The sequence below is a fragment of the Hydra vulgaris genome, chromosome 14, assembly GCF_038396675.1.
Source record: "Hydra vulgaris chromosome 14, alternate assembly HydraT2T_AEP".
In the NCBI taxonomy this organism is placed as follows: domain Eukaryota; kingdom Metazoa; phylum Cnidaria; class Hydrozoa; order Anthoathecata; family Hydridae; genus Hydra; species Hydra vulgaris.
This window is the reverse complement of record NC_088933.1, coordinates 30,038,500-30,056,678: the sequence shown is the minus strand read 5'-3', so window position 1 is coordinate 30,056,678 and position 18,179 is coordinate 30,038,500. Positions and strand designations below refer to the sequence as shown.

Sequence of the window (18,179 nt, the reverse complement as noted above, 5' to 3'; positions counted from 1 at the left end):
TTGAAAATGCAATAGGCGACAAGTATAAACAAGCGGCATAGCGCATCAAAAGAATTTGCAAACATTGGCAAAAGAGCAAACGTAAAAAATAAAATACATTCAATATTCATATATATATATATATATATATATATATATATATATATATATATATATATATATATATATATATATATATATATATATATATATATATAGAATCGGACAAAACGAGTGCAACCAAATAATGCTAATTTAGTTTCTTTATATAAAGGGCTGCATTTTTTCAATTTAGAGAAATAACTATGTAACTGTTTAGAGACAAAGTTCTTCAAATTTTATTCATCACAAAGTTCATTATTTGTACACGAAAAGTAATAAATTATTCAAAAGTATTAAAGAAAGTTGATTTTCTTCTGGACAAAACAAGTGCAACTCGACAAAATGTTGACCAAGCTGTATTTCACTTTCAATATTTCGTGGCGAATCCTTTGTTGTCGATCACAACCTTGCATCTTCAAGGCATAGATTCGATCAGGTGATCAATGAAACTTTGTGGAATCGCTGCCCAGGTCTTTTGGATTTTTTTAAACAGTTGATCCTTATTACGAACACCTTCACGATTAATTCTGCGGTTAACGATCTCCCACAGGTTCTCGATAGGGTTGAGATCCGGAGATTGAGGCTGCCAATCCATCACCGATAGGTGGTTGTCTTGAAACCACTGTTTGACTAATTTTGCAGTGTGTTTCTGATCGTTGACTTACTGAAAAACCCAATTTATTGGCATGTTCCATTCAGCATGAGGTAACATAACATCTTTCAGGATATTTTTATACATGAAACGGTCCATTATTCCATCGTATCGATGTAATGGACCTAGATCGTTAGCAGAAAAACACCCCACACCATTACGTTGCCTCCACCATGCTTCACAGTCTTATGGCAGTAACGTAAATTGAGGCGTTATCTAGCCGGTCGACGTACACGACAAATACCATCGCTCTCAATGATGTTGAACTTCGATTCATCACTAAACAGGACATTTCGCCATTTCTGCACATTCCAGTCAATATGAGATGTAGCAAACAGGAGTCTTTTCTTCTAGTTTTTTAGTGAAACCAGCGGTTTCTTTGCAGGGCGTCGAGAAAACAATCCGGTTTCAACAGCACGTCTTCTGATTGTTCGGTCCGATTCAGGCAGCTCTAATTGCTTTTGTATCTCGACTGATGATATCCAGGGATCCTTCTTGGGTCCATAAGGTGTCATATATGTTTTGATAATAAAATTAAATTTTTTTATATCAATTTTCTTGAAAACTGTTAAAATTTACTTGAAAATTGTTTAAAATACCTCTTTTATATCATAAAAACTTAGATTATTAAACATTCGCGTGCTAAACAGCCCTGAGAGCAGAATTTTCAAAACATTAAGAATACAAATATAAAAATGTAAGCAAATATAAAAATATAATGCTGCTGCAATTATAATAAATTCTAAACTCATATTCTAATGAACTCTAAACCCATATTCTAATGAATTCTAAATTCATACTCTAATGGATTCTAAACGCACATTATAATGAATTCCAAACTCATATCTAAAGATGGCATCAGAATTTCATATGGGTGACCAATTTACTTCACTTAAACAAATCCAGGATACTTTAGAAAAAACATGAAAAAATATCATGCCCAACATTATAAAAGAAATACAAGAACTATATCCGGTTTCAAAAAACATTTTCTATCAGAAAAACATCTTGATATTCCTGACTGCCTTAGTATGGAGAACTAGGATTCAACTGCATCCATGCCGTGGTTGATTTAAACTCCTAAAAAGTTTAAATCAACCACTGTTACAATACTAAAGCAAAGGTATGCCTAACTTATTTAATTTTATATCTACTTTTATGCATTAAATTACAATTTTATCAGTGATAATTTTATCATTAATATTACCTAAGTTTACTCAAATTTAATAAATTATTTACAGTAAAGCTCGGTATTGATTAAAGTTTATTTTATACTCAATTATATAAACATAAATTGCTTAATTAAAATTTTTTCTTTAAATTATTATGAATTTTTTCATAAATGATTTACGCTTGATTTCAGAGGCAAATTAGAATTAATACTGGGATTACATTATTGCAAAGATAGAATGAGAGCTAAGGGTTTTAGATTAGATAAAAAAGAGAAATTTATGTATTGTAAAGTGAAGAATGAGCAAGTAAAAAATACTGAAGAGTGACCATATGAAGTGTGTAGAAAGAGTGTTGAAGAATGCTTCGTTTCCTTATATTAAGAAAACAATGTGCTCCTAGTATTATTATCAATGTGGTCATCATATTATAATGGATTTTAGCATAATGTGATAGTCAGAAAATAGATTGAAAAAAAATAGTAAAGGAAAGATAAAGTGTGTTGGAAAGTTTTTTAATCTTAAAGATGAAATTGGATCAGCCGGTGGAGAAATGGTTTCTATGACAAGAGTATGGGCTAAGTTTACAAAACTTTCTATGTTTCTTACAGTATGAGGTGCATTATTACATAGTAAAGGAAAGTTATGTACTACATGAACCCAGAGTATTAAGATAAGTGATAGTGAAACACTGGTCGTGAGGGTTGATGTTGTATAGTGTCTGGAACAAACAAAGCTAATGATCAAATTTATGTTGTGAATCTAAATGATAAGGAAAGAAGTGATGATCTAAAAAATATTGGAAATAGTAAGTATATCTGATAGGATGATAATAGTAAGTGATAGGATGCATCAGGAAAGATTAAGGTGGTTTAGGCAAGAAGAGTGATAAGATATAGATATTGGTTATCATCATTTAGAGAGTTAGTTTCACTAGTCAAATTTAAAGAGTTGGTCAGTTTCAGTAGTCAAAGTTAAAAATATATATATATATATATATATATATATATATATATATATATATATATATATATATATTTATATACATATATATATATATATATATATATATATATATATATATATATATATATATATATATATATATATATATATATATATATATATATATATATATATATATATATATATTGATCCTTAAGCATTTTTGGAAGTTAATAAAAAGTGAAGTTGTCGAAAAAAGTTGAAATAAAAAGTGAAGGTTAAATGGGTGGGAAAAAAGTTTAAAGTTTTTAAAAATATAAATGAATTTTACAACTGCTTAAAGTAAATGCTTACTGCATTTACTTTTTTTTGCAACTATTTTTATTTCAATAAAAAAAGGTCTGACCAAAAGGCTTATCTACAGCCTAAAAGCCTATAACATTTCTTTGGGATTCTAAAATGGTTTGTGCTATAGAATATGTTTCTTATATATATTATCAGTGTATACAGTCTTGTTACTATTGGTAAATACAGCTTCAGCTTTGGCTGAAGCTATATTTACTTTTCCAGAACATTCGGACAAAATTGCGAAGCATGCATTAACTTTCAACTGAGTGTTGATGGGAAGAAACTTCAAGTTATTAAAATGATTGAAGAACACTCTCATTGTATCAAAGAGGTAATTTACTTGTAATAATTTTATAAAATAGTGATATAATGTATTACAAAATAATTTGAAATAAATTTGTTGCAGGAATCATTTATGCATCTCCCACATCAGCGTCAATTGGATAGAGATGAAAAAAATGAAATGAATCATATGCTTGCTGTAAAAGCTAACAAAAAGTTGATACAGCACAATATGATGAAATCTACTGGGAAAGTTATTACACTTAAGGATTTTCCAAATATTAATCAAGCTTTTAAAAATCAGGCTGATAACAATTTGACAACTCTATTAAGTGAAATGCTTCAACAGAAGGATTCTGTGACAGAGGTTGTTATTAATGATGACAATCAACTTCAGGCATTGTATTATCAGGAAAACAAGATAATGAAGTTATTTGCATAATATCCTGAAGTGCTTCTCTTTGATGCAACATACAAGCTTAACAACTTATGCCACTTTATGTTTTGTATGTGTGTCGATGGAAATAGGGAAGGAGTAATTGTTGCACTCTGGATTGTTGCTAATGAGGAGAGAGTAATCATAGAAGAGTTAACATGTTTAAAAAATATAACGATACCAGTGGTGTTCAAGTTGTTGTGACAGACAAAGATATGGTTGAGAGAGATGTGATTAGTGACAAAATTCCAAATGCTTCTCTTCAGTTATGTCTTTTTCGCACCTTGGGCACATTTCGCAATAATAATAACCGTTATAAGAAATAACCGTAATAAGAAATAACCGTTGAAAAAATAGGTTTAAAGGCAGAGCACAGACTTCTTGTCTTAGAAACTCTGCAACAATTAGTTCACTCTGAAAATAAGGTTGCCTATGATATGCATTATGAAGACCTTAAGGCTCTTAAATTGGAGCCTTTCATAGACTTTTTTAATGTAAATTGGCATGGCATAAGAATGCAGTGGGTTGAAGGTTTAATAAAGAAAAAGTTGAATCTAATGAACAGCACAACAAACAGTGTTGAAAATGTAAACCAGATGTTAAAAAGTGTCATATCCAAACACTCTGGGATGGTTACATTTTTTTCATAAGAGTATTAGAAAATGAGCGCAGACATAGAGCCATATGTGATTTTTATAAATCATCCACTAATTTGATGTCCAGTTCACAGGAAGAGTATGCCGCTTTAGTAACACCTTTCCCCATGACTCACATAAATGCACAGTTGTTAGCTACAGAGAAGTCTGGTTTAATTCAGCAGGAAACTACCAGTGTTTCATGCAACTGTAGTTTTGATACTTCAATGGGCTTGCCATACAAACACATTACTAGATTCCAATTAAATAGTGGAGAGAGCTTATTTAAAGAGTGCCTTGTTTTAAAAAGGTAGTGATTAGATTTTTTTCAAATGAACTAAAATTTAACCGACTGTAAATACTCAGTCCACTGAGTATTTACAGTCAAATTTCATTAGTGTTTCATCTTCAGCAAGATTGTAGAAAGCCTCTGTCACAACAGGCAAAATATAGAAAAGCATTCTTGATATCTTAGAGAATTACTGCATTGAAGCACAGGGAAAGCAATTTGATATTTTGCTATCAAAATTTTAGAGTTTAAAATTTCTTTACAGGTTTTTCCAAATAAAGAAATAAATGATATGGTGTTAGATATCAGTGAAGCTGATGACTTTCAAAATCCAATAGTTTCTAGTGATGAGTTGATCTCCAATTTTTTGGTTCAGCCTCATACACAATCTCTATATGTGAGTCAAAGGAAAAAAATCAGCCTATCAGCCAATGAGTCAAAAGTAAATGTGCTTCTTCATTTACATTTACAAACTCCGTTGTTGAATAACAACACTGCAGCTCACTATCACTTGATAAGTCTATTCTAAATGAGTATTTTTCCTCATTACGTTATTGAAATTTATAATTGTTCATTTTTTTAGAATTGATTTTTTTTTCTGCCAGATCCCTACCTAATTAAAATGCCGTCACATATACTCAGGCGTGGGCGACCAAAAGGATCTGAAACAAGTTATTGGATTACCCAAAAGGAAGAGAGACGCCACTTTTAAGTTGTTTTCATTTTTAAAAATATCCCCGACAGATAAGGAAGCAAGTACTAATAAAAAATATATAATGATAGAATCAATAATCTTATAAGATTTACAATACCTAATTAATAAAAAGATTTATATTACCTAAATATCGTAATCCTTAAAGTTTTTTCAATATTGTATATAAACTAAATATACATATTTATATATTGCTTTTATAATTTTTTAATTCTGCTTCAGTGCTGCTTGGGTGGTTAATAAAGCCAAATATCTTGTTATCAGTCCTCAGTGGTGAGCAACTTGTTGAGTTTGTTTATATTCTACCTCGGCTAAAAATTCCAACAAAAGTGACATATGAGCCAGTTGAAATAAAAAGAGTAAGAAAGTATTTTTCTTCGCTTTTTTGGTCATATCTGACTAGTAGGCTTGAAATAATCAAGCAAAGGAACCTTTGGCTGTGCCAAGCTTGTGACAACGAACTCTGTGACACATTTGTGATATGTTGTGATCATTGTCTAAGTTGGTTTGATAGAAAATGTGTTGGTTTAAAGGCTGCTCCTAAGAGCAAAGCTTGGTTTTGCAAAAGCTGTTTAAATAATAAGTCTATGAATTTCATATCCAATCAAAGGTAATCAAGTTTTATGTAAAAAAAACTGTTCAATGATGTGCAGTTAGATATTTGTTTTTCAACAAGTTTCCTATTTTGAAATTAAATGTTTATTTGCAAGTGTTACATGCATAAAATGGTGTTGCGTTTTTGTATTTTCAAAGTTTTTTAAGTTTTATCTTTATCTAGCACTATTTATCCAGCTGAACTTTCATCTAATAATGAGGATCAATTTTGTACACAAAAATGTGACATCTTGTTAACATCGAATCTTTCTGCAGCTGATTTGCAAGATATTTCAGCCAAACAAAGATGCTATCAGATAATGTGGTTCACACAGTTCAAAAAATGATAAGAATTGTTTGTGGGTTACAAGATCCAGCTCTAGGACAAAATTACTTATTTAAATGAATCATTTATACAAGTTTTGCATGATGGTGCTTTACACTGGCAGACAATCAGCACTTTTGAATGTGCTAAAGATGAGGTATGTGTTTTAGATAGTATGTTTCATGGAAACATAAAAAAGCATGTTATCAGACAATTTGTTCAATTGTGAACTGTTCCAAAGATATTTTAACAGTACGTGTTTTGCCAGTACAGCAGCAAACAAATTGTGTCTATTGTGGTTTATTTGCATTAGTTTTTGCGCAGTACATTGCTTGCACTAGCTCAAATCCTTCTTTTGTTGCATTTGATTCATATATGATGAGAAAGCATTTACTTCAAAGCATTACAGAAAATCATTTAAATGATTTTCCTTAGACTACAAAATCAGTAAAGTTTTGCAAAAAAAAATACGTTGTATTTGTAGGCAGTTATGGATGCTTTTAGGCAAATTTGACAAAAAAAGGTAAGTCAGTTGGTAATTAATCTAAAGTCTATTTAATCAGTCATTTAATTCTCATGTATGGTTTAATTTTTTTTTTAAATTACTGTCTCATTAACAACTAACTATTAGTAATAGTTATTGAATTAAAATTTATTATGATTGATTTTAAAATCAAATAATGATTATAATAGAAAACTGATATTATTAGATTTAGGGATATAGTACAGTGTAACAACTGTGAAGATTGGTTTCATGGTATTTGTCAAGGCCTGCTAGAAAATGTTTCCGAAAATGAGATTCTTGAATGGTCATGTCCGGAATGTTTAGTAATGTACAGTTTGTAGTTGCTATTAATAATTTTGTAGTATTTGACATGATTATTTAATAATTCTTCTTGTGTTTTAATATTTTTTTTTCTTGAAGTTTTGTAAAATATTGATTACCATAATAAACAAAATAAATGTAACAGTTGTAAAAATGATTATGATCATATAACTAATTGCAATTAGATAATATTAGAATTGAAATATTATTTAAGAATATTAATTATCTAAGATAAGATTATTAGTGTAGAATTCATTAAAATATGAATTGAGAATTTATTAGAATATAAGTTTAGAATCCATTTAAATATGAGTTTAGAATGCATTAGAATATGCGTTTAGAATCCATTAGAGTATGAATTTAGAATTCATTAGAATATGGGTTTAGAATTCATTAGAATATGAGATTAAAATTTATTAGAATTGCAGAAGCATTAGATTTTTATATTTGCTTACATTTTTATATTTGTATTCTTAATGTTTTGAAAATTCTGCTTTCAGGGCTGTTTAGCACGCGTAATGTTTAATAATCTAAGTTTTTATGATATAAAAGAGGTATTTTAAACAATTTTCAAGTAAATTTTAACAGTTTTCAAGAAAATCGATATAAAAAAAATTAATTTTATTATTAAAACGTATATGACACCTTTTGGATCTTTAATCACCCTCCACAACATGGCAAAAGCCCTTGTGACATAGTTGCATAGTGAACGGCATATTGTGTAAATTCCGTATGATCCATTAATTAAGCAATGTGAACACACACATCCTAAGGGTTGCTTTTGTTATGGTTTTTATGTGTGTAATTGTGTTGATGTAAACTATGTTCATTACAGCTGTTGCTATCGTTTGGACATGCTTTTATTTTACTTTTTGATCAAATAAATTCTTTTTCTCAATAAGCTAATATTACAAATTTGCAAAAAGGTGCAATATAACAATCGTTAAAGAATTAAATTTTAGTATTTTTTTGAGTGCGTTAAACGTTTTTAACTGTCCTAAACCTATTAGTGAACATTATTCTGCGAGTGTGTGTATATATATATATATATATATATATATATATATATATATATATATATATATATATATATATATATATATGTATATATTTTTATATTTACATATATATTAGTAGAAAATTACTTAACAAAAATTTTTTCTATTTAACACTGTGTTTCATCAACGAAGATTTATCAGAAATGAATGATCAAATTAATTTAATTTGATCTATCATTTCTGATGAATCTTTGTTGATGAAACACAGTGTTAAATAGAAAAAATTTTTGTAAAGTGATTTTCTACTAATGTATAATTGCTCTGTTCTTTTAAGAACATTGAGCACTTTATTGTGTAGCATACTTTTTAAAATTGTTTAAATATATATATATATATATATATATATATATATATATATATATATATATATATATATATATATATATATATATATCAGCTGTTAAATGCATTTTATTTTTTACGTTTGCTCTTCCGCCAATGTTTGCAAATTCTTTTGATGCGCTATGCCGCTTGTTTATACTTGTCGCCGATTGCATTTTCAAATTATGTTGCATGATATAACAATATTTTTAAAATACAATTCTCATAAGTAATAAAAAGGTTCCCTTACCCTTGTTTTTCGAGACAGATAGCTTAGCAAAATTTACCTTCTGTAAGATCTTTGAAAAAAATTTGAGAACTTTCTAATTTGAATTTCCGACTATCATTTATTGGTAGTCTGCTCGCATTTCGTTATAAAGACCTCCGTAGCAAAATACTGAAAATTTAAGTAACTGAACCAAATTAAGTCTTTATCGGCTATCATTTTCATCTATATATGGTATTTGTTTTTAAAATTTCCCCTGCGGCTGTAAAGGTAAGGCCAACACTAATGTTTGATCGTAGTCTAAGGACTTTAGTTAAATACAATTTTATGGACAAGACTTACATATTGTATGTGACATTATTCCAGAGCTATTTTAAAGTAGATACAGTTTACAAAAGGACATATCGTTATTAAATTTGTAGACAACGTCTACTTTAATGTATGATTAATACATTTTAATAGATTAAATAATTTTGTGACAAAGACAAAATTTCCCTCAAATTATTCAATTAAACTTTAAGCTCTGATGTGTAATTAATCTATACGCAATCAATAAAGAAGAAAAAAGCAAATCAATTTCAGATTTGAGGTGTTTTTTTTTTTGTTTTTTTTAATAATGCTTTTTTATTAACTCTTTATATTCTGATCTTTATATTTAGAAGATTTTTTATTTAGGATAATATCAGCATCTGCCCGACAGTATTATATCCACCAGAAGAATAGCTGTCAAGTTTGTAATCCGGCTAGTGTCGCCTGACGTAACCCAACGTAAATACTCGCCGTAGGTATATCCCTATCACTATTTGTCCGGTTGGTCACGTGGTACGCTTGCCGGACAAACATATCCATCGCTATATGTCTGTTTAGTCACGTGTTACTTCGCCGGACAAATAGTGCAGAAGATATTCGTCCGGTTGCCGGACGCGTAAACACTGCCTATTTTGTAACAATTTAATCCGTAAACTTTACGGAGTTTAACGAATTTACTGTCAACTCCGTTGATATTTTAACGGATTTTTTTTTTTTAATGTACGATTTATTAAAGGATTATACTTTATTTAAAATCTGGTCAGGTGGTTCTCGATGACGAGATCTTATGATCTTCTGCGAGTATCCGCGTTCTTATTGTAACGTTAACAAAATTTGTAATTCTTGCATTATGTATTTAATATATTTTATTCATTCTTATATTGTAAAACTTATAAACTTATTTTGAATAAATATAAAATCATGGAAAAATTAGTTGGTTAGAACTCTTCCTGGATCATCAGGAAGAGTTCTAATCATTAATTTAGTTAATAACCATTATTATTATTTTTAAATAGTGGCAATACTTTTAGTTCGCCATATCTGTCAAAATGTCAGCTAAATACACATTTCAGTCAATTGTTGAAAAGCGTGGTTAGAGTTAGTTCAAAATTTAAGTTCAATTTTTCATTTTTAAAACAACTTTTTGCAAGTTTTTTGAGTTTAGGACTATCAAAACGTAGTATTGGTTAATTATTTAATTATTTATGATTAATAATTTATTATTTTTGCTAATTTTAATGCATAAATTCTCATTCGTAATCATTCTTACCTCTCATTGATTTTTTTAGCATAGACAAGTCTTCAGACTTAACCCCAAGAAAATGTAGGGAAGTAAAGACTTTACTTTTTTACTCTACGCATTCTCAGAGAAAGAAATCAGCAATAACAAGTGTTTCCAAGTCAGTAGTGAACCGAATCAAAAAAAAAACTGATACAAATGTGCCCCTTGCACCAGACCTCGTTGGTAGAAGTGGCAGAAAAAGGATTATTATTCTACATTGTGACCGTAAAATCAAAGACATCTGTCTTAAAAACAGAAAAAAAATGTCACTTAACTAGCTACAATGATAAACAATGAAGGAATCAACATCTCCAAAAGGACGGCTCGGAATTTAATGGGTTGTCGTCCAACCAAAAAAACACCTTAACTAAAGCCAAGAAAAAAAAAAAGGAACTGGAATGGGCTAGAAACACCACAAAATGTTTATAGAAGACTGGAGTAGAGTAAATGTGACTTATAATATTGTAAGAACCCTAAAAAATTATAGCTTTATATTTAAAAATATCTTTGTGATGTCTTTAAGTTTCTGCTTCTCGGACGAGTCAACATTTCAAATTTTGGTGGACAAAAGCTCATTTTTCCGACGTCGCGTAGGAGAAAAATTCCACCGGGACTGATATATGGGAAAAGTTAAACATTCTGTCAGTGAAATGGTGTGGCCTGTGATCTCAGGTATAGGTATGGGTTCCTTCTACATTGTGGAAGGGACCGTGGGGCAGGAACAGTACAAAGGAATACTGGAAAACAGGCTGCTGCTCCAGATCCAAGAATGGTTCTCTGGTAATGAAGAGTAAATGTTCATGCATGAGTCGGCACCGTACCATAAAACTAAGAGTGTTACAGCATTCCTAGCTCAAAAAAATGTGCGCGTTTTGCCTTGGCTGAGGAATTCGGCTAACATGAACCGTAAATAAAATTTATAAGAGTTTGCAAAACGGTATATTGCCAAAGAAATCTTCACTATCACGCAGCAATCGATAAAAATCTTTATTAAAGAATGGCATAACAACCCCAGTCTCCAGCAGTCTCCATGTATGAATACATAGAGCACGCAAATAAAAAATTTGTAGCCATTTTTTACGTCATTGCAATCAGTTAATAGTTTAAAGTTTTTTTTTGTAAGACGTCGTATAACTTTGTGAGCGATTCATGAATTATTTTCTTACATATACAGTTTTTGTTTTTATTTTTTTCTCAAGGGCTGCAAAAATTGTAATCAGAAAAACTGGAAAATGGTTAGCGAAATCTGTTTTAATAATACTACTTCGCATTTTAGCCCTAGTATAACTATTAGTAATAATATTATCAATAATGGATGCAGTTGTTTTGCCACGCGAGCTGGCTTGTTTATCATAGAAAAAACCCTATGATGCATAAGTGTATTTATAACACGAGCGACGTAGAAAGTAGTTTGCGGGATTTTCAAATTGATTTTAATAATCATTTGACAATCTATAGAATGCTGTTACAAATGTATTTTTATTTATTTTAATAATCATTTTAATAGTAAATGACTAAGGTCAGAGGAAATTCACGGCAAAGAATTGTAGAAATAACGGCGTGTTTATAAAACTTGTGACAAAATCACGCCAAGAAAACAATACACTTTTATGGATATTTTGTTAAACTAAATGTCTTCAAATTTTAGTTATGTACACTAAAATCAATGTCATCAAACGTACTCAACTATTATATAGTCAATCTGTTAACTAATCGGTTGCTAGGTCAATAACTAATATATCGTCTATATCTATAAACAATATCAATACCACTTTTATTTTATATTTAAAGTGAATATTTTGTTAATTTTCACTGACACTATAAATGACTCACAATTAACGTCTTTTACTCTGAAGTTATCTACATGCTTAAAAGTCAATAAGTTTTAGACAAAAACAGGTACGTACACGTCAATACCGTTTTCTCTCGATTGATGTATGGGTTTATATCCTGATAATTAAAAGTTAAAATTAATAGTGTCTCGATGACACCAATTTTTTTCAGACAATACTAAATTTGTTATTTATGTTATTTAGCATCTATTTATGTTTTTATCAGCGTTTATTATTAGGTTTAGTGTGTTTTTTCTTCCTGTTTTGTCATAAACAGTTATGTTGTTAGCTTCCACCATTTTAACAATAATAACTAAAAATATTATTTAAAACACAAAATAAAAAATAAACTTCAAGCATTCTTATTTGATTTTTTAAAATCTTTAATTACTAGTTTATCATAAATAACGCAGAATATTTGTCGTGAGTTCTGCGAGTTTGCATTTCTTCAAAGAGATTTTTCCGAATGATTCGGGTATCCAAAATATGGTTCTGCATTTACGTATGGCTCGGGTATCCAAAGAATAGTCCATATTTATAAATATCCCTGTTCCTTTTAATTTTTTTGAGTTCTTTAAAATACTAATTTTATTTTTAAGTTTAGGAATTTTATTACGATTGATCAAGTTTAATTTGCCCAATTTTTCCAGTCCTATGTGCCCTTTCGATAATAATGCTATTTACATTTAGTTTGCTTTCAAAAATACTTTAAATACGTTTTTGTATCCTTTTTTTAAATAATTAAATAAAGAATCTTTTCATCAGATTGATTCGAACTTTCAGGTTTACTCTCAGGTATTTATTCAAGTCGTAAGCATTTTCTTTTCAGTCGCTCTTTCAGTTGTTGTACCTTGATTTTTTTCTTCTGCATTAAAAACTACTTTTGTAACAAATTTTTTCTTTAATTTTATTGGTTTTTTCTTCTTTTTCTTTATTTCTCTCATTTTTTCTACTTGAGAATCTTAGGAAAAGTCTTTGATATCTTTTTAAGTGCGTTCAATTTTTGAGACATTTGTTTTCACCATTTCAAATTTTCAAAACTATTTTCAATTTGTAAAGTTTTCCATGTTTCTTTAATTTCTTTTTTTTTTTTCTTTCAAAAGTTCAAAATAATCACGCTGCAGAAAAACGTCCATTCACTTTCTTGTCTTACGCATCTATGATCATTCCATATACCGCGTGCAAACTCAATTTGTGCTAAAGACGCTTACACTAATAAAATACCATTTTAAAGTAAATGTAAAAGCGTATTTTACATTTACGTAAATTTAAATGACATATTGTTACTACATACACTTTTACATATCTCTATATAAATTTCTTATCCTTCCTATAAAAGCGACTCTTACTTGCCATTACCTCAACTTTAATGGCTGCCAAGAGTTCCGTGTCAACGGAAAAAGTGGGCACTTTAAAGTTTAACAATAATATATATGACAATTTAATTCAAATATTTGAAGTAACTCATAAATCGTTTTTAAAACTTAAATCAAGTTTCAAAAACAAAAATAAAAATCAAGCTGTACTATTAAAGAAAAAAGAACATATGAAAAATTTGCTTTAACATCTTTTCGCCTTTAAACCTATCGCTTTAACGAAATCTGCTACCGTTTTGATTGCATTTATAAAGTTAGTTTTAATATTATCAACAGTATTCCCAATCTTGATGTTCATTTGGGCGACATGCAATTGGACACTTAACAATTCTTCCAGATTTTTCCCTGTATTGTCCAACAAATTCTCCAGTGTCATCTCTCTTTGTGGGAAAAGGTTGACTTCTAGTATCTTTTTCACACAAATAAGAATCGTGTATTAATACATTATGGCTGACATGCGGCCAAACATACAAAGTTAAAACATCCTGATCATCTCCTTTTTTTACCTCTCTCTGTTTAATAGGATCACGATCCATGCACTTTTCAGTACAAATTGTTGCTATTTTGATTCCTAGGTCTCTGTTGAGTTCATTCCTATAACACCACATACCACCCAACATTGGTATACTATGTGCAGGATTATCTTTCATTGAATGAACCAGCTTACCTGATTCCAGCCAAACTTTAACAGCTTCACTTTCTCTTTCTAAAAGTTTTGAGTCCAAGTCTCTAATACACGCAACATCCACAGTTAAATCTGCAATTACTAAAAATCTCCACACCATTCCGTTAATACTTTCTAGATCGTCGAAGTTACTAACGTTAAAAAACTCTAAATTTTGATAACGCTCTGTTAATCTAGCAACAATAATTGGTGTTATTGTGTACTTGTCATGATAAATTCGAACTATCCAGTTTTTATATAAGCTATTGTTTGCTGCCTCTTTTGCAACAAGTTCAACATTTTGCGCATATCTATCCCAGGTATTTCCAAAAAGTGAGTAAGACAAAACGTTTACTTTTAAAATCATTCCGTTGTCCGTATTAAAGTCCAAATAGCGTTTATGTGTAATGCTGTGAATAGAAAATTTTAGTTTTTTAATTTTGAATTTTAGTCGATAAGTAAAGAAGGCTAACACCAGTAAGCAAAGAAGAATAGTCATCTTGAATATCTTGATCATCTTTTTATGCTCCATACCCTTCTGTTTATATTTAAAAAAAAAGGTATATAAGTAAAGTTTATTTGCGTTACCTTATTTACATAATAAAGCATATATATATTAATTATAAAAAAACTAACTTTTATAAAATTACATAAAATTAATCTATAATCTTTTTTAATTATAGAAACACGGTTTTTTAAATTTTGACCTGCTATTTAAAAAAGATTGGTAAGTTTTTTTTTATTTAAAAATAAAAGTATATAAATAAAGTTCATATAAGTTATATGTGAAGATTATTATATATAAGTTATATATAAAGATTATTATATAAAGATATTTAATTGAAGTTTATATAAGTTATATAGTTAACTATCTGTTATGGAGAAATAGCATATCACGAGCGTAATGAGCTTATTTTCTTTATGGACAGTGGCGTTTTAGAGTTAGAAAGTGTTCCGTCACTTTATAAAAAAATATTAGTTTAAAGTTAATTTTACAAGCTAATTTATATTATCAATATTATAAACTACGTTAAATTACTTACTACTACTTTTAAATATTCGATCAGCTTAAAAAATTGAACTCATCAGCGTAATTACAAACTTTTTTACAGCATATTTTCATACAAACAAACCTGATGCAGTTTTAATTGAACTTTATGTGAATACTGTTTACTGTAAACTGTAAATGATTTATTATTCTGTTGTTGAACATCATTTTATTTTTCGTAGTTATGTTTTTCTAAAATCAGCTCGATTATTTCAATTAAATTGAATATTTTTTTTAAAATTAATATGGAAGCCATTTTTTAGTAAGTAAAAAACAAGATGAGGAGAAACAAATACTTTATATAGTTTTTTTTTTTTTCGGAAAAACTATTTAAAACTGTCACTGAAAACAAGAAAACTTAAGTTATAAACACAATCAAAATATCCTATTTTATGCTTGGCTTTAACTTCACCTCCATGTCCTTGGACAACTTCGCCTCTTTGCCCGTAGAACTTCCACAGAAATATATATGATGTTATATTTTTCACGGTGGAAGTAAAATCTTAAACAATACTTTGGCCTTCTATTTAGGATATAAATGTGAAGTCAGAGAAGAAACTTGAATATAAATATGAAATCTGAGAAGAAACATATGTGATAAGAAACCTAAATAAGACATATGAAACATATATGCTACGTAAGTTTTTTTTTCCAAACTTTATATTTATATCCTAAACAGAAGGCCAGTTAATTGTTTCATTTTTCTTCCACGGATATAGATGTTGGAATGTGTCCTAGGATATGTCATATCCTTCGACAACTTGTTTAACCTGTCCAACAGTAAAAAATTTGGGCTTACTTACTCACTATCTTAAAATTTCAAAAGAGTAAATTTTAATTAGCATTTCATTTATTAAAAAAATAAAATGATACAATTAACATTTTTGCGAAAAAAAAAATTGGAGCATTTAAAAAAGTTTTTCTCATTTTCAAGCCGAAAAAAATAATTGAAGCTGAAAATGAAGAAAAAAGATAATTTTGTTGACAAAATGAAAATGATAAATAAATAACACTACAACGTAGACACAAGATAGTCGATACCGAGAAGGATGATTTTGATTTGTTTGAGTCGATAAGGATGATTTTGTATCGTGTGGTATCCTTTTTATACTTATGTCGATACCATCAGTTTCGGTCTGATACCACGCAATACCGATAATAATAAGAATTGTGTGGTATCAAATGGTCGCACACGATTAGAAAAAAAAAAATAAAAATGTGACCTTTTGAATTTATCATTAACAAAATACAAGTAAGATTGCTTTTTAGAGGATTAGTTAATAATGTTTAGTTAATGATAGAAGGTATAATGAGTTAATAATGTTTTGTTAATAATAGAAGGTATAATAAGTAAAGATTAGTTTACTTTAGTTGTTGAATGTTCAACACAGAACAAAAGACTCTACCAGGCGAGAATTTCTGGTATTTTGTTATTTTCTAGATATCTTATTATTTCTTGATATTTTTCGCGGTTCTCTGCGACAAGAACTAATCACCTTCTTTATTTTTTGTTTTTATTTATATGCTCATTTGTAATTTTTTTTTCTTTTTTAAGTATTGTATGAAGATAAACAATAAATGTAAAATAAGAAACAAAAAATTAAAATAAAAAAAAATAAAAATTACAATAACACAGAAGATTTAATATAAGTAACGACACAGGATGAGAAACTAAAATACAATAAAAATATCACACAATCAGTTAAAATATCAATAGCAATTAAAAATTAGGTTGCAGAAGCAATATCACACAATTGAATTAAAATTGCGATACTATTTGAAACATTAAATGATAAGTATGATATGATACAATATCACTCAGGCTTTGAGAATTTCTATTAAACTTTATGAGTCAACTACAAAGGAAAGAGTGGAGAGAAGTAGGACGCAGGAGAAGTGGGACATCTAAAAAACTTCAATAAGGAGAGGTCTTTAATCAATGTTGTTTATTGTAAGCAATGAGATTTTTCCACTTCTATTTAGCAAACAACGCTCCCTGCTTAGCAAGCAACGTCTCCCTGCTTTGTCTCCTTGTTTATGTTCTATGGTGATATTAATCCGCTAAATGGTGAAATAAATGTTGAGCTGCTAAAAGTAAATAAATGGTTTAGAGCTAATAAACTCTCAATAAACGTAGACAAAACTCAATATACATTATTTTATAAAAAAACGCAAGAAGAAAACATGCCACTTAAATTACCATTTCTTTCTATAAATAGTAAACAAATTAAAAAACAAGAATGTTTAAAGTACCTACGAGTCTATGTAAATGAAAACTTATCTTGGCTTTCCCTCATAAAACACATTGGATCAAAAATTAAAAAAACTATTTGTATAATGTATAGAATTAGTCCTTTAATTAATTCTCAAAGTCTTAAGTTAATATACTTTAGCCTAATTCATAGCTATATCCATTATGGTAACATTGCGTGGGCATCCACACAACCCTCTAAACTTAAAAAGATATTTAGTGTACACACACATGCTTGCAGAATTATATACGGAAAAAACAAAATTGAGCATGCAAAGCCGTTAATGAGGGAAATGAAGATGATGAATTTATACAAAATAAATACATTTTAACACATGATCTTTATGTATTATCATTTAAAAAATTTCACACCAAAAAACTTTGAAACAAAATTTAAGATAAATCAAAACAATAACTATTTTCTGAGATTAAACGAGAGGCTCATATACACACGACGTCGTAAACTAACTAAATACAAAGAATATAGTATAACATATCGAGGACCTAAGATATGGAAC

General features: G+C 29.0%; 1 protein-coding gene across 1 annotated transcript; it reads right to left on the bottom strand.

Annotated features, from left to right (window-relative positions):
- Window positions 1-12,664: 12,664 nt before the first annotated feature.
- LOC136090612 (uncharacterized) lies at window positions 12,665-15,487 on the bottom strand. The gene is made up of 2 exons (XM_065817399.1): window positions 15,406-15,487; window positions 12,665-14,900 (listed from the first exon to the last, which is right to left on the bottom strand). Exon 2 carries the CDS (start codon window positions 14,892-14,894, stop codon window positions 13,968-13,970), a length of 927 nt encoding a protein of 308 aa, XP_065673471.1. The 5' UTR covers window positions 14,895-14,900; window positions 15,406-15,487; the 3' UTR covers window positions 12,665-13,967.
- Between the last annotated feature and the right edge of the window lie 2,692 nt (window positions 15,488-18,179).